Source organism: Salvelinus sp. IW2-2015, unplaced genomic scaffold (assembly GCF_002910315.2).
Source record: "Salvelinus sp. IW2-2015 unplaced genomic scaffold, ASM291031v2 Un_scaffold1063, whole genome shotgun sequence".
Taxonomy (NCBI): domain Eukaryota; kingdom Metazoa; phylum Chordata; class Actinopteri; order Salmoniformes; family Salmonidae; genus Salvelinus; species Salvelinus sp. IW2-2015.
In genome coordinates this window covers 309,883-337,512 of record NW_019942713.1, presented here as the reverse complement: position 1 = coordinate 337,512, position 27,630 = coordinate 309,883, and the positions used below count along the sequence as shown (strand labels likewise).

The 27,630-nt window shown below is 42.8% G+C and overlaps 1 protein-coding gene across 3 annotated transcripts; it reads right to left on the bottom strand.

Annotated features, from left to right (window-relative positions):
• Window positions 1-110: 110 nt before the first annotated feature.
• Window positions 111-25,798, bottom strand: LOC112069639 (single-minded homolog 1-A-like). Of its 3 annotated transcripts, XM_024136986.2 has the most exons (13): window positions 25,466-25,798; window positions 24,543-25,043; window positions 10,739-10,821; window positions 10,587-10,607; window positions 10,279-10,368; window positions 9,969-10,077; window positions 9,776-9,861; window positions 9,355-9,554; window positions 8,721-8,827; window positions 7,949-8,096; window positions 4,605-4,770; window positions 3,764-4,163; window positions 111-2,334 (listed from the first exon to the last, which is right to left on the bottom strand). In XM_024136986.2, the coding sequence occupies exons 2-13, from the start codon at window positions 24,715-24,717 to the stop codon at window positions 1,535-1,537; spliced, it is 2,385 nt and encodes a 794-aa protein (XP_023992754.1). In that variant the 5' UTR covers window positions 24,718-25,043; window positions 25,466-25,798; the 3' UTR covers window positions 111-1,534. The 3 variants fall into 3 exon arrangements, with proteins under 3 accessions (XP_023992754.1, XP_023992755.1, XP_023992756.1); XM_024136987.2 differs by lacking the exon at window positions 10,587-10,607; XM_024136988.2 differs by lacking the exons at window positions 24,543-25,043; window positions 25,466-25,798 and adding an exon at window positions 11,214-11,438.
• Between the last annotated feature and the right edge of the window lie 1,832 nt (window positions 25,799-27,630).

The following is a 27,630-nucleotide window of genomic DNA, read 5'->3' as shown; positions in this document are numbered from 1 at the left end:
ACAGCAGTGCAACGCCGCTCAAAGTGTTATTTAACAAGTCGTATCCACTCGTTTGATCAAACCGAGTCCTCCCACACATTAAAGACTAAATTAAAACCACAACATCAAAAGAGGGTTTGATTGCACCTGTATTTAGAATCAAAATATTTTTTTTATCCCCAGTTAATAAATACTCTTATGAGCCGTTGTCCAAAAAAAAAGAAAGCAATTTCTGAACATATTTACTTCATAAATAAAATTAGACAAGAGATACTTTACATATTTTCGGGGGTACGAAAAGTGAAACAGAAACAATATTATTTTCTCAATTCAAACACATGAAGCACCAGAAGTTTAAAGTGATACACATTGATGTAATGCCTTAAAGGAATACTGCGAGATTCTGCCTATGAATTCTTTGACTTACCCAGAGTCAGATGAACTTGTGTGTACCATTTTTTTGCCTCTGCGTGCAGTAAGAAGGAAGTTAGAGGTAGTTTCTCGAGCCAATGCTAACTAGCGCAGTGACTGGAAGTCTACAGGTACAGTAGCATACACTAGCATACGCTAGGGGTAAGCAGAAAAACTGCTTAATTGCCAGAATCTCACAGTATCCTTTTAGGACTTCTACTAACAGGGGAAATTGGGCAAATAATATATAACCCTTCAAAGGGGTACACAGATAATGCAAACTTTGAAACTAAAGCAACCCTGCCACCAAACGTTGTACTTTGACCGCAAAAATGAGATTAAATAAAAATAATTTTAATTAATTAATAAATATGAAAAAACATTGGCATTTAATTAAAAGAAATACAATTTTGAAGTATTTGTGAGAAAGTTAAGCAATACTAAATCAGTTTTGAGGTCAAGGGGGTATATGCAATTGAATTGCATATTGTCTACTACCATGAGAAAATGTGAGAGTTCACTCCGATAGGCCTACTTACTGGTGCATGACACTATGTTGGGACTAAAACATTGGGTTTATCTTTAACCAAGCTGAAAGCTCACTGAAAACTTGAATAGTCATTCTGCAGTGTCTCAGTTCAATGCAGGGGAGGAATTCAATTGCCCAGAGGGCAAGATTTGGCATGAAACGTCATAATTACGTCAGTTTCTGGTTGTAAACTGGTTTGAAGACGTCAGATAACAAGATGACAAGTTAAGATGTCTTTTTAATGATGTCATATTTTGGTTACAATTTCAGTAGGTAACCAAATTACAACCAGGTCAAGACATATTTTTCTGGTCGGTAAAAAGGCATTGAAAGAAGTACCTTATATAATCAGTATACAACTTGACTAAGGCATAACAAAAGCTGCCAGCCTGACATCATTGCAACCAGCTTTGCTTGTTGGGTCTGGGCTCTCAAGGGCACAGTGAAGTGTAACAGAGCAGACCGGTGTTATGGGGAGTATCCTAAGTCCTATGTCAGGCGCAAAAAAATAAACAAAAAGAAAAGACCGAACTGTATGAGGAGGATTCAGTTCAAAAGTCCCACATACACACTCCATCATTGAGACACTAGGATTGGTCTGTCCATTATGTATGGTCAGCTCCCATTGGTGATGATCACTGATGTGCCCTTGTGTACTTGCATCTGGTCGGCCTGCATCCTCATGTGGGGCACCATGTCGTACTGAGCCCCTCCGCAGCCCAGCCCAGAGTAGTTCCTCAGGCTCTCTGCGTCATACAGGTGCACCTGGGAAAAGCCGGTCAGGGCGTAGGCAGCATGCCTGTCCAGGGGCTGCATCTCCTGGGCCTGGTAAAGCAGTGGGCTCCCCTGCTGCCCTAGAGGGTGGTGGGGCGAGACGTCTGTCTGACCCTGCAGGTAGTCTTTTGAGACAGACAGGCCTGACCTGGGGATCCCATCGGTGCTGGGGCTGCTGAGGCGCGACAGAGACGCCGGGCTGGCTGTGTTGTTGTCGATGTTGCCGTGGGAATCCAAAACCTTGCCGCCATCATCGCGGGGATAGAGGCGCTCGGAGGTGAGGGTGAGGTTGATGCCGTTGGCGACCCCCGGCCCGCGACACACCACGCCAGGCATGGCGGCCTGAGGGAGGGGCAGGGCGGAGGAAGTGAAGGAGCAGGGGCTGTGGCTGTTGTTGGAGGGGCCCCCCACTGGGCCCAGGGCGTCCAGTGGCCCCTTGCGCATCTGCAAACGGCTCTCCTCCTCCTTGATCATGTGCTGCGTGGCATGGATCAGAGTCTCCAACTTGCTGGGCTCCTGAGGACTCGRCCGGAAATGGTCACTGCCAGTGCCATCGCGGCAACGCTCGCCCGAGTCACTGGTGGAGCCTCCGCCCCCTTCCGGTGAGCTGACCACGCTCTCTTCGTCCCAGTGACCCCTTCCTGTTAGACAAAGTGGCAACGTTTAGAAAATCCAAGGTTAAAATCTCAAAATGTATGTAATAATAATACCACCATTTAATCAACAAAACTCTTAGAGCCATCCCAAACTCAAATGTACATATTGTTATGATTTTCACAGTTCATGGATTTATTGCATATTTATGTAATACTCACGTGAGTTAGTGCCTATGACTGCAATTAACCCATAACAGTCTAATCCCTGCCTAAGCTATATGGAATTGTTTTAAGACGGAGGATCATTTAGCTATTTGATTTAGAATGTTAAGACCCCTTGATGTATCCCCAAAAAATCAAAATAAGTTATTTGATGAAAACTAAATGTGAGCCTTACTGCTATTAGCCCATACAAACGCATTGAATAACAGATTCACTACATGGAACAACAGATAGTCCCCCCAAAAAAAATCGAAAGGAAGTTTGTTCTGAGAGATTTAAGAAAGATCAGGAGGATTTATTATTATTTATTTTTTTACATGCATTTAACCCCTTATTTTTGCGCACTTCACTGGTACCGGGGAACCTTCAGATGAGTCTTGTGACGAGTCGTCCTAGAACAAAACAACCTACATGTGCATGTTCGTGCGAGTCTCACCTTTCCACAAAGGTGTCATATTAGTGTGTAGCCCAAACTGTCCGTACGCCACAGACAGAAGTTGACAGATTGGCTGTACCGACTTCAGACGAGTCCCAAGACACATGTGGGGGTCGTAGAACAAAATGGAGAACACCATTGTGTTTGTGAGGGATGGTAGGCCAAACCGTTTGGACGCTGCAGACGATTTTGTGAGCAGGCCGATTTGCAGGATGTCTCATGGTCTGACTCTAGCTCTGTCACCTTTCACCGCAGATGCGGAAGTGCGACATCTGAGACACATCCAATACAGATAGCTCTATCTTAAACTGATCGATTTTTTTATGGCGCTGTTTTTATTATGCTAATTCATTTTCCACTGGGGCGCAGACATCGACTCTAGGGGATTTTAATACAAAGTTAAAATATGACTGGAATGGAGGACCACATTTTGTAATATACAGACTGATTTTTTCATTCATCCACATGACCTAGCTGGCACCTGTTTCAACTATTGTTTGCACAGTAAGTGTGAACGTATATTTGATAATGTGCATACAACTGAACAAGTCATGTAAATCCTTAATAGACAGTGCATTCCTGGCAGCAGCCCCTTTGGGTGTTGTCTCTCAGTTTGAGGACATGAAAGATAAAAACGTTTCTTGAACAGTGGGAAATTATTGCAAACAGATGGTAACAATCGGCATACTGGCGAGAAACAGTGTAAACAACTTCCCTTGTTCCATAATGCCCTTGGCCTATTCAAWAAAGGAGCTACCAGGGGAAAGTGACATTTGATGATTTTCTAACCAGATGGCTATGACCCTAACACCTCACCATGGACCACGCTGTGGTAGGAAGCGAGGTCGTAGCCCTCGCCATTCTCCAAAGATGACTTGGGCAGGGAGAGGACGGAGCGTGTTGCGTCCCACCAGGCCTCCCGTCCAGATTGGGGAGCAGCGCCGAGGAAGTAACGGCCAGCTTGGCAGTGGGCACCGCTGTCGCAGGCAGTGGCGGGATGGTGGGAGTGGGTGTGGCTGTGCGTGAGGTTCTCCTCGGAGAGAGCCAGGCCATAGCAGAGGGAGCCGGAGTCAGGGTAGAGTCTGTAGGCACAGGCCCCGCCCTCCGCTCCCTCACCTTGGTCCAGCAGCTGAGGGGAGGCAGATTCTGTCAGAGGGCTACCTCCCCATTGGCTGTCCTGGTCGGACTCGGAACGCTCGGGTTGAAAGGCTGAAAACTGGAGAAAAGTTGAAACTAGAACTTGGAATATACAAGGTTTAAACAACGTTTTTAAAGTAGTAGAAGGTGGTGTTACACCCTCTCCATCTTCTGTGACGTTTACCTTAAAGACACATCATACTGATTATTGATGAAGAATGTTGTACACTAGTCATGTTTTCTGGTCTGTCAAGTCACAAAGTGTGCCTTGTTTCTGGTGCATGTATTTTCATGATACTAGTTTGTCACAACACCTTGCCTACAACAAGTGTCAAATTTGTATCAAATATGTATCACGTCATTGTAAGGAGGCAACGTCTCTCTTTATGTCGGCTGTTGTACCTGAACCGGGCTTAAGAGAGCATGGGAGTTTGTGGCTAAGGGAGAGATAATCAGACCTGTTCTATTCGTATTACTGTGTGAGGGAACAAGTACACCACACCAGTACCAAGTGTCTTACCTGCTGTGGGTAGGGAGACACTCTGATTTTGGCCTTGGTGTGTGTCATACGGGACTTGGTCCCCTTCCTCTCCTCTGTACTACTTGGAGGGCTGTTGTAGTGGAACGCCGGCTTGCTAGGGGTCATCTGGTCCAAGGACAGCTGCATTCCCTTATACTCAGTATCTCTGCACACACAGACGCAGACGAGAGCGAGCACATTAGCAAAAAAAGATGAAACTCCGGCGCAATAGTAATTCAGAATACTCCATGAACAATTCAATGGATCCCTCAACCAACATTTTGCTCAATAGACCTTCATCCGCGTTTCACAGAGAGGTGGGACCTGCACACGTAGTGAGCACATTTAAAACATGTWATTTCACAGAATTGTGGCAATACAGTATATAAAATGATGTACAATAAGTAATTTCCGCAAATATATATACCATTGTCTGCCAATATTTACTATTGATAGTGAGAGAGACATAATTCACTAACACCTTCTTTGAAGTTGAGATTCATTTATTAAATGGGATGACAGTTAGAAATGAAAAGGTTATATAAGATGAACTAGGTTGAGAGATTAACCCTCCCATTTTTGAGAAACACATCCAACACCCGAAGCAAGGTTAATGATTCATTGCTACTGCACAAACATTGTCAGAACACACACGCACTTGCACTCACACACAAATTACAACCATGCCCATAATGTCAACACCATGCCTGTTGTGAATCTACTCCTTCAGTCTCATCTTACATTCTCTTGAAGTGAAAATGTACCCCGACACACACACACACACACACACACACACACACACAACCCCCTCCCAGACTGAATAACATAACATTGACTATTCATTTGTCACCTGTATGTACATATCATACAATGTATCTACCACCTTAGCATTACAACCCACTGTCCTGGGAATGAACTCTATCAGACTTCAACGTCATGAAACGGTTCCTGTGCCAAACGCTCTGCAAACATGGCCCTATTCTTAACTTATCACATCAGCAGTATGTAATACCAGCACGTGGCATTTTAAACCCCTGTTCCCTGTCTCTGACCCCACTCAACCAGTTGCTGTAATATGTTGCTTAATATGACCCGCTCTTTATGTGTGTGGCACCTTGCAATGGGAAAGGCAATATTTGGATAGTCAGTGTTTTGTGAGACATAYTCTGCATCCCAAATTGCACACTATTCCCTACATAGTACACTACGTTTGACCAGAGCCCTATGGGCCATGGTGAAAAGTAGTGCACTACAGAGAATAGGGTGTTATTTGAAACACATACACAGTTATTGCTCTTGCAGGTACAGTAGCAGTGACTGGTTCTCCATCCTATGTGTCCTCTCGGTGACCTATGCTGGAGCCAATAGTGCTGATATAGGCTTTTGTGCAAACTCAGCTGTGTTAGCTGAATTCCACATGGGGGTCAAAGTCAGACCACATCCCATCTGAAATAAGCCACTGGCTCTCCATCCCAGAATCTTGATTTATTAACGGAACGATGTGAACTGATGGAATGAAATGCTGTAGGTTAAGGTGATGAAATGGCTTTGCTGGTCTAGTATGTATTGTAAAAATCAGCAGTATTTGAAAGGTATTTGATGTTTATTTACTGTATGTTGGTGTATCTCACAGGGTGGAATTCAATCAAACCAGTGCTGGGGGTGGGGAAGTGTTCCATCTGCCGCAAAAATACACAAATCTGTATTACTTTTAGACCATTTATAGAGGGAGAACCCAATTGTAACTCAATGTTACATCAATCAAAACATGTTTCATCCTGAATACAAGCGCAACATGTTTCATCCTGAATACAAGCGCAACATGTTTCATCCTGAATACAAGCCAAACATGTTTCATCCTGAATAGAAGCTCAACATGTTTCATCCTGAATACAAGCCAAACATGTTTCATCCTGAATACAAGCCAAACATGTTTCATCCTGAATAACAAGCCAAACATGTTTCATCCTGAATACAAGCTCAACATGTTTCATCCTGAATACAAGCTCAACATGTTTCATCCTGAATACAAGCCCAACATGTTTCACTAGGGAAGCCTCACTCCTTATTGAGTTGTATCTCTGAGTGTGTTGGGGTTTGCGGTAAATACATAACAATAGTAAATACACAAGAGTTGAAATGCAGACGGCTTAAATGAATACACACACACACACACACACACACACACACACACACACACACACACACACACACGACACACACACACACACACACACACACACACACACAGATTAAAGAGCTAGGTCAGGATCATCCAAACCTAACAATGAAAATCCAACACGGGCAGCAGGTATGAGATGGCTATCGATTTCCGGTTTACTGTGATATAGATTTTCTTTCCTTAGACACCAGGTCAATTCTGAAAGTAGGTATTTTCCCCCAATGTTTATCTTACTGGTCTCAAAGGTCTTATCGCACCCGAAAAAAACATGTTCTGTGAAAAGTAGGACGTAGCAGTAGAGATAGGCCATAAAGGGAACAAACTGAGAATGTGAGAGGTACACACAGCCCTACCCACTATCAGTCTAGCTGGGGTCATGAACTAAGTTTGTTGGTATTTCACTGATCACATTCCCAGACACTTCTGCCCAAATGCGCAGAGTCTGGGTGGACCAATGTGTCAAACTTGGCCTTCATTAGCCAATGAAAAAAGGTCGGGAGAAACTCCCCTCGCATAGGCATTGGCTCATTTGGCTTCATCTACCAAACAATCATCTCCCACAACACCTTCCCCCTAACCCTCCCCCTTCCTGGGCGCTGCTGAGGGGAAGACGGCTCGTAATAATGGCTGGAATGGAGTCAATGTAAAAGGTATCAAACACATGGAAACCATGTGATGAGTTCGATACCATTCCATACTTTCCGTTCCAGACATTATGATGCCTGTGTGACAAATACTTGATTTGGTAAGGTCAATCCCATAGAATTCTATGGTGACTCCCACTGAGGCCAGCTTTGAATAGTTGACGTGCCAGACTTATATGCACTGTGAGCAATAGCCTGGGGACGAGGTTAGTATTTCACTAATATCACGGGCCACGAGAAGGTCATGTATTGCATGTGGAGATATTTATGTTTCTTCATTCAATTATTTGTTGCTTCTGCTCTGACAACGCCATCCTAATTGCCCCTAGGGGTGTCATGAAGTKAAATCAAATTCAATTGAATTAATAATAATAATGATGACGATGATAATAATAATATCTTTATATATTTAGTCCTCCACAGCTTCAGATGTTGATGAAGTATAGAAAGGGAGTAGCTTGAATTGATTTGAATGGAACCGAATTGAACTGAGTTGAATTGAACAGAACGAGACTCACGTAAGAACGTAGTTGACGCTGACGATGCAGTGGGGTCTGGAGGAGCGGCTGTTGTGGACAATGGTGGCGTAGCTTTGCACCCACACCCAGCCTCCCTGTTTGGCTAGGAAGCGGTAGTACTTAGTGGTCACCTGGCCCTTCACCAGCACTGTGAGGATCAAAGGAGAGGAGATGGAAGGGGTGGGAGTTGGGGAGGAGGAGAAGGATAGGAGAAGAGGAGACATATTTTAGTTTGGATTGTTTTGACCTATAATGGGGTCATTCTAAATGAATGATTGACAACTGAGCGCGGCAGGGGGCCGTTCCATCGCTTGCTGTCCCCATGGTGTGTTATAGGGACCACCTGTTGTGTGCCAACGAGCGGTGCCTGTTGTCCTCGATTCCACATGTCGAACCGTTGGAAAATGTATTGAAAAGGATGGCCGATATTCTGGTCTGAGGCACTCAGTTGCACTCTGCTGACCATCATTCTGGTGTGTGTTCTAAAGGGTCTGAATCCTAACTTTGAATCAATACCCTTTAAGTCAGAGTACCACATGTGGTGTGGATCTCAAGTTATGATTTCCCCTGGAGTGTTGAAAGGCAAAGCTAGGTAATACTGTATGTGTGTTAGAGGTCTAAGTTTGGTGTATTTTATAGTTGTGTCCTTTGATAAAAATGTATTTTCAGAAATGTATTTTAATGTGTGGGATAAAGTAAAGGAAAAGAGGCAGAAGTCCAGTAAAAGGTAGAGTCTGACGAGGCAGGGCCCAACCTACTGTAACTAACTCACACAGGTGGTGGGCACAACGCAGGTGGAATGTGTCACAGCTGTGGACGTGGTGGTACAGGGTCTTCTCAATGAGGTCCTGGGGCTCGTAACCAGTCAGCTCTGCCACCCTAGGGAGGGAAGGAGGGAGGGAAGGAGGGAGGAAGGGGTGAGAAGGCAAATGTTTTTGTCCTCTCTTTCAGCCATGGACTTTCATGTATTGAAGTTCACGCTGTTCTCCCTCCATGTATCATTATATGCTCAGAGTTCTATTTGATCCAAACTTGTTTTCATGCTGAGAAGGAACAGAACGTTCTGTAAAGTGGACCCCAGTGGCTTGAGGTCCAGGATTCCACTTTAAGACAATAAGACATTTCATGCAGTAAGCCATTATAACTCCATAAATAATGGAATATATTGTAGCATTTCATGTTTGTGAATTCAATACTGTTTTTATTCCATTAAGTTGGGGACTTAATAGTCATTTAACAACTGTCACAGAGCACTAGTGGAAAAAACATCAAAAAACGACTTTAGCTGGTTTATGTCATGGCTGGCTCATCAAAACACCTGCTGTAGGACTATGTAATTCAGTTATTCTCCTCCATATCATATCTTTCAACCCATGCTTTATTTGTATGTTTTGCTGTAGACCTACCTCGAGTCGAGGAAGATTAGATTCATGTCGAGGCTGGCTCTGAACATGAACATGTTGCTGTGCAGCTTGATCTCTGTCACGGCGCTGGGAGGCAAAGAGTGTCCCACTGCCACCAGGCCCACGTTCTGGTAGCAGCCGTCGAAAGACAACATGTCCAGGCTGTACTGACGGATCTTTAGGTAACCGCTGCAGTGGATCACCTGGGAGGGGGTTTGTTGCTATTTTGTCCAGTCTTTTTATGTCATGTTTTAACGCTCACTGTAAATGTTTAAACATTTCCATAAATTATACTTACACCTACCTTTACGCTTAATTAAGTTATAATTAATTTGGCATTTATTAAATCAATAGAATGCGTATACAACATATGTAGTACTTTCAAGTAGCATTAGGCTACATACTTCCATTGCAAATCGTCTACCTTATATCCACCACTGGTGAGGCCGGCGTTTCTCTTCGCCAGCACACATTTCATCCTCAAGAAGAAAGAGCGCTCCATCTCGCATTCTGGAAGAGGAGACTGAAAATATCAGTCTATTATCCAACGTACAAAAAAATGTATTCTATACGGGGTTTGATTCTCTCCAAGTTGGGCCTATATTCGTGTAGCCTACCTTGGACGAAATGTGAGTGGTACGGCTGATGTGGAGTGAGAACGGCAGTCATTTCGTCGTGGTCGGCGGGGTGAACGTATTCGTAAATACTGTTCCCGGTTAGCTCTACCTGTTAAGAATTATCTCGGTAATTAAAAGAGTTAAATCACTCAACCATTCAAACATAATTCCATAATATCTAACACGAGAAACGTTTTTAACATGGATATCACGCGCTCTTGAGCCTTATGCATAGCAAATAAAAAAGACTCGACTCACTCGACCGAATAAAACTTAGGCTAAGATGAATCGGCTATGACCAGGTGCTGACCTGAGAGAGTCCCAAATGGACTGATGCTGTCTCAGATATGTACATGATCTTTCCGTCCGGCGCCACAACAAAGATGAAGCCGTCCAATGTCTGGAGACAAAAAAAAAGGCATAAATGAATGCGTAGATCAAAGAAATATGAGGCCTATTCAAGAGCARTCAATGCATTCGTGAGATCGAATATCAAACCAAATGTAACAGAACATGACTAGGTAGACATATAGGCTACATTTTGAGAATCATAATTTTTTGTAATATAATATTTGACAGTAATATAGAAAATATAAATGAGTAAGCTTTCTAAATTACCTGGAGAATGTGGGATCCAACCTATCAAATCAAATGTAACATGTCTACATACATCTTAAGAATGATTATTTTCATTAATAGTAGGCTATTTAAACCATCATGTTTTGCAGTGAATGTTCTATTCGATTGGTAGACTAAGCTTCCCAAATTACCTGGAGAAGATGGGATCCCAGCTCACGTCCTACATTGTCCAAAGATCTCGTTCGACTCGTGTGACCCCAAGCTTCACCCAAACCTGAAACAAAGCGCCAATATATCAGCTCCTTTTCGTAAACCATATAGTCGTGCAATAATACACACAACGCATGTGACAATGTTTCTTTATGCTGGTTTTTATTACGCCAGTTCTCTCTGCCGGCCTAACCCTATATATTTTAATAATAGTAATAATACATACAACTATGTGTGTCAAAAACATTTTTTAAAGTACGATGAAGAAAAGGCTGCAGAAAGTTGATACAAATTAAGTGAAAATCAAAACTGTAAATGCATCATATGACATCCTCAACGGAACCAACAAAACTCGATAATGCAAATAAATACGAGCGGCTCTTCTCGCAACGCCAGCTAGAAAATGCTAATTGTACAAAAACAATCCGTYTCTGAGTAAAGACTCGAATAACCCACCACCATTTCGCATTTCAATATTGTCCAAACGATCCCTTCGCGTTTACACAGCTCAACGACAATACGCAAATGATTTGGTCAACATTTGAAATAGCTTTTGCACAGCTCATCTCCTTATTTGTTTAGAAGTCAAATTAACCCAGGTGCCGTGGAAAACATATTTCACATTCTGCACGCATGCAAAGTAACCTCCCTCCGAAAACAACATGCGGCGTTGGTTTGCATTGAGCGTGACGCAGTGATTTAGGCCTATAATAATGGACAAGGAGAGTATAACCTATTCTATATATTTTTTCCCTTTTTCTTCTACACAAGGCCTATAGGCTATTTGATATTTTCGCAATTAAGCCATACTATACTTTTAGCAAAAACGTATATTTTTAGTCTGGCAATTTCCTGTTCATTTTAGCTCCACAACATGGCCAGTCGAAAGTAGGCCTGCTTTATAGACACATTATTAGAAAAACGTTGACATGAATGTAAGGATTATATAATATATTGATATGTGATATGTTGTTGTGCATGCCTGTCTGGACTTTCTTGCAGGCGCGCGACATATTCAAATTGCATGGCGCTAGCCACTGCAATCATGGGCGAGAGGCTGTTTATCTCGCAATTCAACTCAGCTACTATATCACAGGGGTCACAATATGTACAGCTTACTAATTTTGTCTGGTGTATTCGAGAGGCGAAACCGCGGACTCAATGAGCATTAAGGCAAACCTACATGTCTTACAAATAGGCCTAATAGGCAAAGAATAGATGCACCTGGCGTTTGAAGTGCTACTTAACGGACGTCAAGTGCCCTGAACCATAGAATAGTCGATGTGAACAGAGAAACTTCCCACATCTCTGCTCTAGGGATATTTTTCCGATGATTACGAGGTTTCAGACAGGCTGAGCTGTTCCCCAGTTTCAATAACCCATTACAGGTAGGCCTACACCAATATTATTCTGTTGACTATTAGGCCGAACATTAGTTTGGGCGGACAACGGTTTAGGGCTTTCTCTGTTATAGACACATTTATGACTATTTTAATTAGGCACGTTTTCTTTTTTCATAAAGAACGCCTAGTGTTTAGGCCCCTGAACAAGGCACTGTTCCTAGGCCGTCATTGTAAATAAGAATTTGTTCTTAACTGACTTGCCTAGTTAAATAAAGGTTAAATAAAAAAGAAATACAAAATATACCAAAACATTCATCAAATTCAATACAAGCCTAATCAAAATGCTTATTTAGCCAATCGATGTCAATAATAGTCCAAAATAATTCATCCTGTGCCTATATTGGCTACTTTTCAGCTATGTTTTCTATAAGCAATTGATAACTTCTGTCAACTGCTGAAGAAATAGTTAGGCATATTTCCGTAATAATGATTTTCTAAAGGATAGATACACTGTAAAAAAATGTAATTGCCCTAGTAAATTAATATATAGTCAATAGAAACATACTGTATAAAATTAATACAGTAGAATACCGTAAACAACATTGTATTTTGGGAAAAATTCATTTCGGACTTTACCGTAAAAAAAATACTACATAAAACACTGTAGCAGGTCACTTACTGTATTTATAATATTCAAAATAGAATTCCACACTAAAAGCACAGGGCAACAAAATCAAAAGCAAGTGAGAAAACATTTGAGCAAATAATTATTACAAATAAATACCAATATTCTTAGATAATTGGTACCTGTTTTGTTATTTATATCCATTGCTTTGTTTGTGGCCATGCTGTTTTATATTATAGAAAAAATATACAATCAGGCACATCATAAAAATAAATAATTTTCCATCGTAAAAAGTAAAACAAGCACACAAAAAATAGGAGCTACTTGTAAAACGCAGGTCACTTGTGGAAATTAGGCAAATTGCAATATAATTTTGCCTGAATTCGAACAACTTTCTCCCTCCCCCACCACACCCCTGTCAATATATTAAATACCAGTAATGGTACCGTCAATTAAATACTATAACACATTGGCACCGTAAAACTGTAAGCTACTGTAAAACAACAGTTTAAAAAAAGATTACAGTAAGATAATTTTGGTACCATAAAAAGACTACAGTATTATTATTGGTACCATACAGTCTTAGAAATAATTTGTATCATATTTCCCAGCATGCTCTACTGCAGGTAGATTTTTTTAAATAGTTTATTTTTTATCTGTGTTTTTGCATGCACTTTGATTCATTGATTAAACGTATTCTACACAATTAGTTAGTTAGATTTTTTTGCATCCGTAATTTAAATGGTTGTTCCAGTTTAAATGGTTTAGATAGTCAATGGTTTAGATAGTCTACTCCCAATGTCCCCAACCCTGACAGTCAATCTCAATGCAAATTGCGGCTGAATGAAAATTCCAGTGGTTGGATATCCTAACTCTGGCTGGATTCCAACAGGAATTACACATTACTTTGCAACCCAGCATAATGTGACTTGCAGGTAGGGTTGCAGAATACTTGTAACTTTCCCAAAATTCTCAGATTTTCCAGAAATCACAGTTGGAAGTGTCTTGGAAACAGGAAGGAATAAACAGGAAATCTGGAATCGTTCGACCAGGATTTTTGGAAAATCTGGGAATTTTGGGAAAGAGTGGAATTTTGCACCACTACTTGCAGGCCTAATGTGGCCTGTAAACCATGAGTTTCAGGCCGCTGTATTAGGATAAAACTAGACATCAAAAGAAGTTATTATGAGATATATAATGTATTGTCATAAAGAGTTTACTTGTCATGATAACATTCGCCTAAGAACTAACTTGGTGAAAGCCACAAGACTGAAAATGATGGAACTATGTCTCTGTCACTAACAGCCATGGATGGTAGGTAACTGTACAATTCTCCCAAAAGGCAAGACACACTGGGAAATATGCAAAGAAGGCTTCACAGTAAGAGTATTTGTTACCATAAAACAACTAGATAAGCGTTATTGGTACTGCAAATCAATTAATGCAACAGTAAACCATAAAAAACAATATACTGTTCCTTTTTTTACAGTAACTTACATGTAACTGGTCGCCAGTTACTGTAAAATCAACAGGAAATGTTTTACAATGTAGGCTCCTTTATAATGTCACAAATGGTAATGAAATATAATGTTTGCTATTTCAAATACAGGTACAGTAGGTAGAGTCTGATATGATGTACAGTAATTTGATTGATTATCATGTGCACAAATACTTGGTCACAATAAAAATTTATTGTAGATGATTCTGATTAGCAATAATCAGGGATTTATAATACATAATGGCTGATAGCTTATAGGCTAATGCAAACACAATAGTGCAAAGTTACAATTAGCCCAGAGAAAGCATTCCAAATAATGGTGTTGGTTTTTCTATCAGTAGGCCTTGGTCATACAATTAATTAACATAGGCCTATTATAGTTTTTTAATCATCAGTCCTCATTAGTCACTGTGTATCATCAGATCTAAGTAGCCTACCTCATGATTTCTTGCAACTTGCACCGGCAATTGTGTACATCAAGTGAAAACAATTCCATGTGTCTGTTCAGTTTAGGTGACCTGCGATAACGCTGGCATAACACTGTAGTGAGAATGACAGGCTGTCACATGATATGGCAGATGCTATAGGCCTATAAGCAATTTTTTTTGTAAACTTTTTTTTTCAGTTTCTTGCAATGTCCTTCCTTGCATTTGTCATGAGCTTACCTAAACACAAAACTGGGAAACTTTATGGTTTAGATAAAGTGAAGGCATTTGTCATGAGCTTACCTAAACACAACACTGGGAAACTTTATGGCTTAGATAAAGTGAAGGCATTTGTCATGAGCTTACCTAAACACAACACTGGGAAACTTTATGGTTTAGATAAAGTGAAGGCATTTGTCAAGAGCTTACCTAAACACATCACTGGGAAACTTTATGGCTTAGATAAAGTGAAGGCATTTGTCATGAGCTTACCCTAAACACAACACTGGGAAACTTTATGGTTTAGATGAAGTGAAGGCCTAGATAACCAATAGATGCAGATGTGTAGCAAATACACTTACATGTATTATTCACCATGCAGTCAGTCACAGGGATGTCATGAACCCCGGACATCTTAGGGGGAGCAAATTATGTGAGGATTGCGGGGGGGGGGGGGATTTTTAAGCATTTTTCAAACATCTGAAACAGCTTTTTCCTGCAACCTAGAGCCATAGTTATTATGCTTAATTCTATGTAAAAAATATGTCTATTTTTCTGCATATCTAAGCATACTACTTGAGGTGTCTGTCTCCTCCTGAATGGTGGTGATTTTTCTTTAAGAAACTAAATATCCCCTCTGCATCCCTGCTAAAATGGTGAGTCTTATTCAGTAGCCTACATTTAGTAATTGCTTATTTTCTAAAGTCTACAAACCTTGCCAGCAGGCATGCCAGCTAAGATAGTTATACAAGCTAGTTACTATAACTTGATTGATAGTAGGGGTGTGCCCAGTACTTGGATAAAACTAGTATGTAACTATATGGATAATTTTCCAAATAGGATTATGACATGACACAATCATTTTTTGTAATTATTTGTGATCTGAAAAAAGTAATTTTCAGCAGGCAGTACTCATCTCTCTTTCACTCAAACAAAGTGAAGAGCCATGTTCTCTAAACAACTTTTGGCTAGTTCTTCTGTCTGTTTATACAATGGGTGTGTCTAATCCTGAATGCTGATTGATTAGAACCGCATTCCGGCTGGTGTCTATTCCACAAGTTACCACTGGCTGAATATATGACATTAAAAAGCCTACTCTGTTCTATCTGACTGTGCAATCCACTGTTTAATCAGCCCAGCCAGGCAATTAATAGACTTGATCTCCACTATAAAAAGCATCGAGACTGTCACGCGGTCCTCTCCTTTCTACGAAAAGAGGAGTATTGATCGAACCAAGGCGCAGCGAAGTTTGAACACATATTATTTAACGAAACACGAACTTAACTAAACTAACAAAACAACAAAACAGTGTAGACAGACCTATACGACGAACTACATAAACAACAAGAACGCACGAATAGGACAAATAGACTACACAACCGAACAACCGTAACAGTTCCGTATGGTGCAAACAATTACACAGAACGGAAGACAATCACCACAAACAAACACTGTGCAACGCCTACCTAAATATGACTCTTTCAGAGAACGCAACAACCTGCCTCTAATTAAGAGCGCATACCAGGCAACCTAACCAACAAGAAACAGATAACATAGAATGCCCACCAAACTCACGTCCTGACCAACTAACACACAAAACTAAACAGAAAACAGGTCAGGAACGTGACATACCCCCCCTCAAGATGCGTACTCCGAACGCATCACCAAGTCAGGGAGGGTCTGGTGGGCATCTGACCACGGTGGTGGCTTAGGCTCCGGGCTGGTTCCACCCCACCATAAACAATCCGCTTCCCTAGCTCCCACAATGACCACCCTCCAAATAACCCACCTAAATTAGGGGACACACAGAATCAAGGACAGTCTGGACAAGGTAGCTCAGGACATAGGATAGCTCAGGACAGAGGGATAGCTTAGGAGAGAGAGGAGCTCAGGATAAAGAGGTAGCTCAGGATAGAGGGGCAACTCCGGACTGAAGGGCAGCTCCGAAGAGAGACTCGAGTCTAGCGACTGAGGGCAGTCTGAATTACTGCCGCTTCTGGCTGGAGCAGTCATGGCTGACTGACGGCTCTGGACGCTCTGAGGGACGCTCTGAGTCGGCAGGCTGACGGTCTGGACGCTCATGGCGAGGCTGACGGTCTGGACGCTCATGGCAGGCTGACGGCTCTGGACGCTCATGGCAGGCTGACGGCTCTGGACGCTCATGGCAGGCTGACGGCTCTGGACGCTCATGGTGGCTGACGCTCTGGACGCTCATGGCTGGCTGACGCTCTGGACGCTATGGTGGCTGACGGCTCTGGCTGCTCATGGCTCTCTGACGCTCTGCTGCTCATGGCTCTCTGACGGCTCTGGCTGCTCATGGCTCGCTGACGGTCTGGCTGCTCATGGCTCGGCTGCGGCTCTGGCAGATCTTTGGCTGGGGCTCTGCGATCTCGTTGGCTGGCGGCTCTGGCAGTCCTGTCTGGCTGGTCTGCTCTGTCTGTTGGCGGCTCTGGCAGATCTGTTTGGTTGGCGGCTCGGCAGATCCTGTCTGGTTGGCGGCTCTGGCGACCTGTCTGACGGACGGCTCTAGCGGTCCGTCTGGGGGCGGCTCTAGCGGCTCCTGTCTGCGGACGGCTCTTAGGCTCATGCGAAGGGCGGTTGCAGGCTATGGCAGACGGGCGCTTTGCAGGCTCATTGCAGACGGGCGGTCAGACGGCTGGGGAGACGGATGGCTCGAATGGCGCTGGGGAGACGGAGGCTCAGATGGCGCTGGGAGACGGGGCTCATGCGCGGGAGATGGATGGCTCAGATGGCGCTGGGAGACGGTGGCTCAGATAGCGCTGGGGGACGGATGGCTCTGGCCGGATAAGGCGCACTGTAGACCTGGTGCGTGGTGCCGGAACTGGAGGCACCGGCTAAGGACACGCACTTCAACTAGTGCGGGAGCAGGGACAGGGGCACTGAACTCTCAAAGCGTACTCTATACCTGGTGCGTGGTACCGCACTGGTGGCACCGGGCTGAGGGCACGCACCTCAGGACTAGTACGGGGAGAAGGACAGTGTGTACAGGACTTAGGAGACGCACAGGTGGCTTAGTGCGTGGGCCGAACTGGAGGCACCGGGCTAGATACACGCACTACAGGGAGAGTGCGTGGAGGAGGAACAGGGCTCAGGAGCGCACTGGTAGCCTAGTGCGTAATGTAGTACTGTAGGTACTCGTACTAGGCTGGGGGGGAGGTGGCGCCGGAAATACCGGACCGTGCAGGCGTACTGGCTTCTTGAGCATTGAGCTGCCCAACTTACCTGGTTGAATGCTCCCGGTTGCCCGACCAGTGCGGGAGGTGGAATAACCCGCACCGGGCTATGTAGGCGAACCGGGGAAACCATGCAGGCAGGTGCCATGTAAGCCGGCCCGAGGAACGCACTGGAGACACAGACGCGTTGAGCGCCTCATGACACCTGGCTCAATACCCAATCTAGCCCTACCAGTGCGGGGAGGTGGAATAACCCGCACTGGGCTATGCACTCGTACAGGAGACACCGTGCGCTCTACTGCGTAACACGGCGCCTGCCCGTACTCCCGTCTCTCACGGTAAGCCTGGGAAGTGGGCGCGGTCTCCTACCTGCCCTTGCCCACTACTCTTAGCCCCCCCCAAGAAATTTTTGGGTGTTACTCACGGGCTTTTCGGCTTCCGTGCAAGACGGTCCCCTCATAATTCCCGGTAGCTCTGCTCTCTCAGTGCCTCCAGCTGTTCCCATGGGAGGCGATCCCTACCAGCCAGGATCTCCTCCCATGTGTAGCAACCCTTTCCGTCCAATATATCGTCCCATGTCCATTGCTCCTTTCTTTCCTGTCCCTTACTCCGTTTACTCCGCTGCTTGGCTCTGGAATGGTGGTGATTCTGTAACGGCGGTCCTCCTCCTCTTCTACCGAAAAGGAGGAGTATTGATCGAACCAAGGCGCAGCGAAGTTTGAACACATATTTATTTAACGAAAACACGAACTTAACTAAACTAACAAAACAACAAACAGTGTAGACAGACCTATACGACGAACTTACATAAAACAACAAGAACGCACGAATAGGACAAATAGACTACACAAACCGAACAAACCGTAACAGTTCCGTATGGTGCAAACAATTACACAGACACGGAAGACAATCACCCACAACACAACACTGTGACAACGCCTACCTAAATATGACTCTAATACAGAGGACGCAAAACACCTGCCTCTAATAAGAGCCATACCAGGCAACCCTAAACCAACATAGAAACAGATAACATAGAATGCCCACCCAAACTCACGTCCTGACCAATAAACACACAAACTAAACAGAAAACAGGTCAGGAACGACAGAGATTATCTCACATTTCTTTTCGACTAACATTTCGTTTTCAACCGCAGAGATTTGTATAAACCTTGCTGTCTGCCTCTCTGACATTTGCAACATTGTTTCAATATTCAAATTCGATCTCTAGCTGTTGCATAGTAGGCTATGAGACAGGCAGGCAGCTTTTCTCAGCCAGTCAAAATCACGAATCAGCATATCTTGTATGGATATAAACAAAGAAGTATCAATAGAAAACAGGTACAACTAAACGAAGTGCAGCTAGTTATTTCCTGCTTCAGTTTGAAGTGATTTTGTTAGCGGTGTTGTTGGCTAGCTCCTCTGAACATCAGTGTCCTGGCTAGAGAGCACATGTTCTATGCCAGGCGAAATCGAGCATCATTAGCTCATCGTTTTGGATGTATCCAAATAAATGTCACTAGAAAACAGCGTAAACAAATGCAAATACAGCTACTTTGTAGTTATTATGGCTGCACTGTTTGACCCGACTATATGTTAACCGTAGTTGGCTAGCTAGCAAGTAAGGGGTTGCCAGCCAGTAAGTCAGTAGAACATTTAAAACCAACTACTGGGCGGTGTCTAAAGATACAGAACAAATGTCTCTGCCAACAGAACTAATTGAACCAACAACCAGCCTGCTTGGGTAACAACCCTATATTCGTGTCAGGACTATATCTTGTGGAAGGAAGAAATAGTGTCAAGAAATTCCTGAAAATAACATTCTTGACCCCTGTGTGGTGTCCGGGTCTGTGGGACCCATTTTCAAAGGTTCCTAGAAGAAAAATGACACAATGAATTCTTTTTTTCAACCTGAGACTCATTGGCCTTGGCTCATTTTCTGTGAAGAACATGTAAAAGAACGCATTTTCACTGAGTGCACCGTGTGCACTCTCCTACACATTTATATTACATACAGTATGTGGTGTTCGGGTCCACTGGACCCGAGGGTAATAAAAGTGAGGGGAAGTGTGTGTTTTTATGTGAAAACAAGTAGAAATGAAACAAAAAGGTTTCCTGTGTGCCAGCACTCTGTCTTCCTCCTCCCTGGGCCTGCTGTTTGAACATAGCACATAGCCTGTCTCCCGCTTTTCATGCACTCTTTACCTTTTGCAGTGTGTGAAACTACACAATGTCTTGCGGGAACCTGCACAATGTTATTACAATACATTATTTCGATTTATTGTAAAAAAAGGCTGTATTTTCCCACACTCTACCGCAGGCAGGTGTAAATTGGGGTAGGGACACAACAAATAAATATCTTTGCATGTGTGGCTCCTTACCACAATCAGTATGGCAAAAATAATCTCTGCTCAGAGGGCCTGAGAAATATTTTTGCAGAGAAAGAAGCTAGTGTGGAAGGAGCGTCTTCCACTTTGGAAGATGAAGAATTTTCAGAATATGAGGATCCTGTGTCTGTCAATTCAGAGTCTGACAGTGAGTTGGAAGAAGAGGATGAGATTGACACTCAGCCAGCCCCAGGACCAGCCCGTCAGCAGCCAGCCCCAGGACCAGCCAGTCAGCAACCAGCTCATCAACAGCCTGCAGGAGGAGACATATGGATGTAAAAAAAAAAAAAAAAGAGACATTTAATGGTCTTCTTGCCCAAGGGATGAGCCACCCCACATGAACGCCAACGTGATAAGGATGCAACCAAGGCCGACGCAGATGGCTGTTACTCATACGGAGGACATAAAGTCTTCTTTTGAACTGTTCATCCCAGACACCATACAGAAAATCATTCTGGACTGCACTCATTTGGAGGGAAGGTGTGTTTTTGCAGAGAGATGTACCAAACTAATTTACTTGGATACTTCGGGGTTCTTATCCTTGCTTGTCTTCTCAGATCCAGTGGGGAATCCACATAATCCCTGTGGGATGCAGAAACTGGCAGGGAACTTTTCCGTGCAACAAGTTCTCTGGAAAACTTCCACATTATTTCCAAGATTTTCCGCTTCAATAACCGAGACACAAGATCAGCTCAGCGGCAGAGAGACAAGCTAACTGCAATCAGGTCAGTATGGGACAAGTGGGTGGACTGCCTTTCCCTGTTTTACAACCCTGGGCCCAACATTACTGTTGATGAGCAGCCTATGCCATTTAGGGGCAGCTGCCCCTTCAGGCAGTACATGCTGTATAAACCTGCAAAATATGGAATCAAGATCTGGGCTGRCTGTGATGCTGCTTCATCATATTCGTGGAAATTGCAAGTGTATACGGTGAAGCCAGATGGAGGAGCTCCTGAGAAGAACCAAGGGATGAACCAAGGGGTTTTCCTGGAAGTGATACAGGGAGTCCGTGGCCACAACATCACATGCAATACCGTTTTTTACTGCGCACAAGCTGGGACAGGAGCTCCTCATGAGGAAGCTGACGATGGTAGGAACAGTATGAAAAAACAAGCCAGAGCTCCCACCTCAGCTGTTGAATACACGGAACAGGCCTATCATTTCCTCTAAGTTTGTGTTCACAGCCGACACGTCCCTGGTGTCCTACGTGCCAAGAAAGGCAAAAATATGGTACTCATGAGTACGCTGCATAGGGATGGGAGAATTTGTGGCCAGGAACATATAAAAACAGAAATCATAATGGATTACAATGCCACAAAAGGAGGGGTGGACAATTTAGACAAGCTGGTGACTTGCTACAGCTGAAAAAGAAGAACCGTACGCTGGCCACTTGTGATATTCTTCAACATCTTGGACATCTCAGTGTAAGACGCGTTTGCCATCTGGATGGCGTTAAACACAGATTGGAACAGAGGGAAGTTCCAGAGGAGACGGCTCTTTCTCGAGGAGCTGGGCAAGGCATTGTTAAGACCTCAAATCCAGAGGAGGCAACATATCCCAAGGACCCCAGCTTCTGCAGCCATCGTGAGGAGGATTAAGGGTGCTGGTGCCCCATCCACCCGACCCACAGAACCAACAACTCCAATACCAGAAGTAAGTGTGAGTGATGTTGTTGCGTGTGTGTGTGTGTGTGTGTGTGTGTGTGTGTGTGTGTGTGTGTGTGTGTGTGTGTGTGTGTGTGTGTGTGTGTGGTTAATATTTGCCATTTACCGTGTGTGTGTGTGTGTGTGTGACTCTCCTTCCTTGGCCTGGTGTAACTATATATGTGAGTGAGATATTAGTAAAATTCCTGAACTAAGGGTTTTCATCACTATATAATTGCAGCCGGTAGCAACAAGAAGAAGCACTGCGATGTGTGTGGACCCAAGAAGGACAGGAAGACACAGTACACATGCATCAAGTGCAAGAAATACATTTGCAACACACACACACAGTAAAACTGTCCCTCATGTGGTGTGTAGACCGGCTTTAATTTGTGTTCAACGGGGTTCATTTATAATTTCCATAAAATAAAATAAAAATTCAGTTCAAAGCAATAAACATCAATATTGATGAAAACCTTGTGTCATTTATATTTGTTCAAGATAAGCATGATTTATTCCACCCATGTCTTGATTATAATAGATTTTTGTTTACAAAAATCTACTTTTATCGAAAAAAACGAATAGCGCTTTTATTGATAAATGTGATCTAGCAGAGGTAAATGGCAAATATTAACCATGTATGCCGTCTATATTGCTTGTAACTGATATAAGTCAACATCTAAGTAGTAAGTATTTTTTACGTTAATTGTTATGGCTGTATTGTTTTAAAAAACCTAATCATGTGGGTGCATCAGACCTGCGAACATTGGGTGAATAACAAAAACATGAACACCACACAAGGGTTAATGAAAATATGTAAATCATTATTTGAATATGTTGGCTACTCTCGAGGTCTTCTCCGGCCAAACAGCAATGCCAAAATATCCTCCAAACACCGGAACGGGCGGGGTATAGGCTGAGCCTGCTGCAATGATTGGATTAAAACAAGCCGCTCTCTCTCAGCCCTCATATCCCCAGACAGACATACGCCGCTCTGTTGTACTCACTCACAGTCAGTCACTCCTCTCGGGACACACGTCTCCCCTCCTCCAAACACTGTGTATGAGTCAGAATCCATTGCTAGTCATTGTTGTTTTGTTCAATCTAGTTATTTTTGTCGATTTTACTGAGGCCATGGTGTTTATTATGACTTTCTACTTGGCGTTGTTTAGTCGTCCTACTTTTTCTGTCTGTATAATTATTCCATTGCTGACTTTATGTCTGTCGTTATGTCGTTCTTGCTATTGTTATATATTTTCGCCCAGGCATGTTTACCAAGCAACAGACCATTAGAAAATAAAATGACTAATGTAGATCATGTATTTTGATTGTACAAATGTTGTGGCATAAGTAGGCCTATCAGGAGAGAAAAGTTTTGCAACTCTCAAAAGTGAAACAATAGGCTATATCGGGCAAGCGAATTAGCCTACCTTAATCTAAATCTGTGTCTGGGGGAAAAAATGCTGGCAGTTGTAGCCAGCCATGCACTAGGCTATTAATTAGCCCATGTCGTTGATAATTGAATAGGACGAAGTAAGTCAAACATGTGCATTTTCATATGTTGAGGTGGTAGAACAACCTTTGAACAATCTTTGTGAATGAGTGAAGGAGCATAACAATGCCCTCCAAGATGCATCTCTGAGTGATAGCAGCAGTAATGTGCACTTTGGGCTTTACCAGCATTTAAAGTGCACTTCCGGGTTTTGTCAATGGAGTAAATCTGACTATGAGTAGGCTATCATGTGTGATAAATCAAATATGAGTACGACTGAATATAAGTATGAAGAGATCACACCCCAGAGGCCTTGACATTTTTTATCCGGAAAAATTGAAAGCGACCTGAGTGGATCAATTAGGTCTAGTCCCGCTGTTTCGCGCCTCAGGTGATCAGATGCCAGTGGCACGCAGGGCGTTTTATAATTGATGCGGCCGTCAGTGTCAGTCACACAGCATAGCAGCCCGTTGAGATCGAGGGAAGATGGTGCCTAATCGCCTCCGACGCATTTCGATCCCCTGACCCCGAAAATGGCCTAAATGTAGGCACGCCGAGACGTGGATCTGCGACGATCATCCGCACGCATGAAATTACACTAGCCTACTGTAGCAACATGGTGGCCTATTGTAGCAATAGCTGGGGAAAAAAACGTATCAAAAGGCTAATAAGATACAACAACAACATCAGCAATGACTGCAACAGAAAGACAGAAGCTGCTAGGTGTCATCGCAATATAAATATAATAGTATCATTACATAATATAGTAGCCTAATAAACCTATGCACAGTAAACATAATATACAATTACAATAGACTACCGTAATCAGTAGGCAGATGCAGGTGAATGAATAAAAAACGAACAGAAAATCCAGATGAGAGATAGGCCTACAGATAAATGGCAAATGGCGTAGCCTATATAAGAGAAGACTGTATTGTTAAAGCTTAAAATATACTTACCCTGAGGGAAGACAATTCTCATTTTCAGATAACTTGTTGTCAGTCGTATTATAGACGCTTTGTCCAGCTGAGACGTGATAGCCGAGGGTAAAGGCAACATTTTGGCCAGTTCATAGAATTCGCTGTTCTCCTTTTCCCGTCTAGTCCTTGCGGCAGTTTTGGATTTCTCCTTCATTGTGTGTTCTCTCTCTCTGCCCCTCCTTTTTGTTAAATGTTAGGCTATCATTCCATTACTGTCATGTCGGTCCATCAAACCCAGAATATAGAAGGATTTCGGTTTCGTCTATTTGTCATGATTTTGGCTTTTCAACTAACACCCTTAAAACGCGCGCTGTGGCCACGGTCAAGTGAAATGAGAGCAGCACTTCTCAGTTATAAACTGAATCCAATGCACTTCTGACGGTTCCCGAATTCCTACACCGAAACATGCGCCGAATGGATAAGTTGATATCCCGTGTTCTTCTCGTGTAAAGCAAACTGATACTGGCATTTCTCCATGTACTGAAAAACACAGGGCACAGCACAAGCCATAATATCATTAAAGGCTTACCAATATATTTTTGATCAACAAAATGCATTGTCATCCCAAAACGCCTACTTGGCGTTTCAAACTATGGAAACATGTAGGCTATTTGCTCAAATAAATCAAATGGATTATCCATGTGACAATATTGCTTTATTATTGCTTTATTACAATGTGGCTGTTTGAGCATATAGTTTAATAATAATAACAACAAATGATAATAATAATACTAATACCCTAATAATAACAATAATCGATAACAAATTATACATTATATATTGCAACAAATAATATGTAATATTAAATCATAAACAAACGAATGATAATTCTACTACTATGACCAGGCCTATAGAGTGTGGAAATATTTTAGCCTATTTTGTCGATGTTTTTTTCTACTTACCTCATCGAATAAAAAGATCCTCTAACTTTCACTACTCTCGCGCTGCCCGCAGGGGATTCCACCTGTCCTGAAGCGAGTTCACCTGTCCTGGAGCGAGTTCACCACTCGAGACAGTTAGTTTAGTCTCAGTTCCTCGCGGAATTCCACGCATACACTTCTCTAAATTAGGGACGCAAGACCAGTGGAATTCGTGTCCAGACTTCGTCTCCAAACTATCTCAATCTCTCTCTCTCGAGCTGCTCAGGACCAGCCCACTACCACTTGCGCTCTTATTGGTCAGCAAGTATCGAGACCGACTTTCTCATTGGACACGCTTGATAGAAATACACAGGAACCCGTAGTGAAAGTGGGATTTGTGACACAGATTTAGCCGAACCTGGAGGAAACCGTGCCCGGACCTCACTGTTTTGTCTGGCGAGCTGTATTCACTCATCATACATCTAAACACAATTGGCTATCCATGGGTGAATGAGTCTACGCTAAATGTGGTGTGTTTTACATAGCTAAACCAACCAGAATCATTCTGAACCTCACCAATGCACATATGCATGGTAGACTTAAAAAAAATATATATATATTTTATTTCTATGTTGTTGAGTGCTTAGTTCGAAATCTGGTTGTATTTACTGCAATAAAACAGTTAATCTCCCTCCCTTTGTCACATATTGAGTTTCCTTTTTTTAGGCAGCTGTGCCATACCAAATGACTTTAATACAATTGATCAATAATAAGCCCATAGCCAAGACATTACAGAAGATATATTTTCTCAATTGATTTGTCTGCCCGTCACATTGTTGGTTGTACCTTTTATTATAGGGTATAGGGTTAGTGGCCTGTGCATGGCGTGATATAGCGCCAATCGTTATTGGCTGTTTTACCTTAGGTTATTACTTATCTTTTTACACAAATCCAAGAGTATTAATTTACCGGAATTGAATCATATGGCCATTAATTCATGTTTTTTTATTAGCCAAATCGTTTAAAATGTTTATTTCAAAATCTGTTTGTTTTATGCTACTGGCATTTTAAACGTTGTGTAGGACTACATTTTATAAGAAAAATAACGAACATATATGCACTCATACTGCACGTCGCTCTAGATAAGAGCGTCTGCTAAATGACTAAAATGTACATGTAAATGTTATAGGCTACATTTTTATGGTGTTGTAGTTTTACTAGGCCTGTAGTCTACAGTATGTCTATTATTGACTTATACATTCCTTTAAAAAAACATATTCATTCGTTAATCCACGACTGGATATCAGCGATGTATAGTCTTTTAATCTAATAACAAAAAAATACTGATTTGTTTACGCATAGATTCTTTTACTTTGGATCTCAAAGCTTGAAACTTTTTACTTATTGCAAAGCGTGCTGTATAATTGTATTATGCAATCGGTGTCTCTGTCTTGAAATACAGCCCACGGGCTGCTGCTACAACACTGTCAGTATACGTCCACATATGCAGTATTACAAGCAATAATATGACTGTGATACGTGGTTGTCGCTACCTTAAGAGGAACGCACTAACTGAGCGGCAGGTAGCCTAGTGGTAAAAGGCAATCTAATTATTGTTGTTTAGTGGTTGAGAGAGTTTGGGCCAGAAGCCCCAAGCCGTAACCCTGGTCGCTCTGGTTAAATGTAACTGTAAAAGTCGCCCTGCTAAGTTACTAACATGTAAAGTCGAATTAGTCATTTTTTCTTAGTAGCATCATTGAAACAACAAATCTCACAAACCTTAGAAGCTAAATTACTTGAAGAAATTGAAACAACTTGCTCAAAACGTCCTATAATCATGCTCTCTGTTTCTCTCTCACCTTCTCTCTCTCTGTCTCACACACCACACACACACACACACACACACACACACCACACACACACACACACACACACACACACACACACACACACACACACACACACACACACACACACACGAGGCCCAAATTAAATTAATTCTGACCGCCATTGTCTCACTATCTTATTATCCTCATCCCGGATAGACATCGCGCTTGGCTTTGGTTATGGGTGTCCAGGTTTAAATGCGAAATCCACCTGCGGCGCGCGAGGGAGAGAAAATAATCCCAGCTGCACGTTGCGCACGAAATAGCAAAATTACGCAGTTAACCTCCGATAAATGAGGAAATGTGCTGCCGATTAAACGG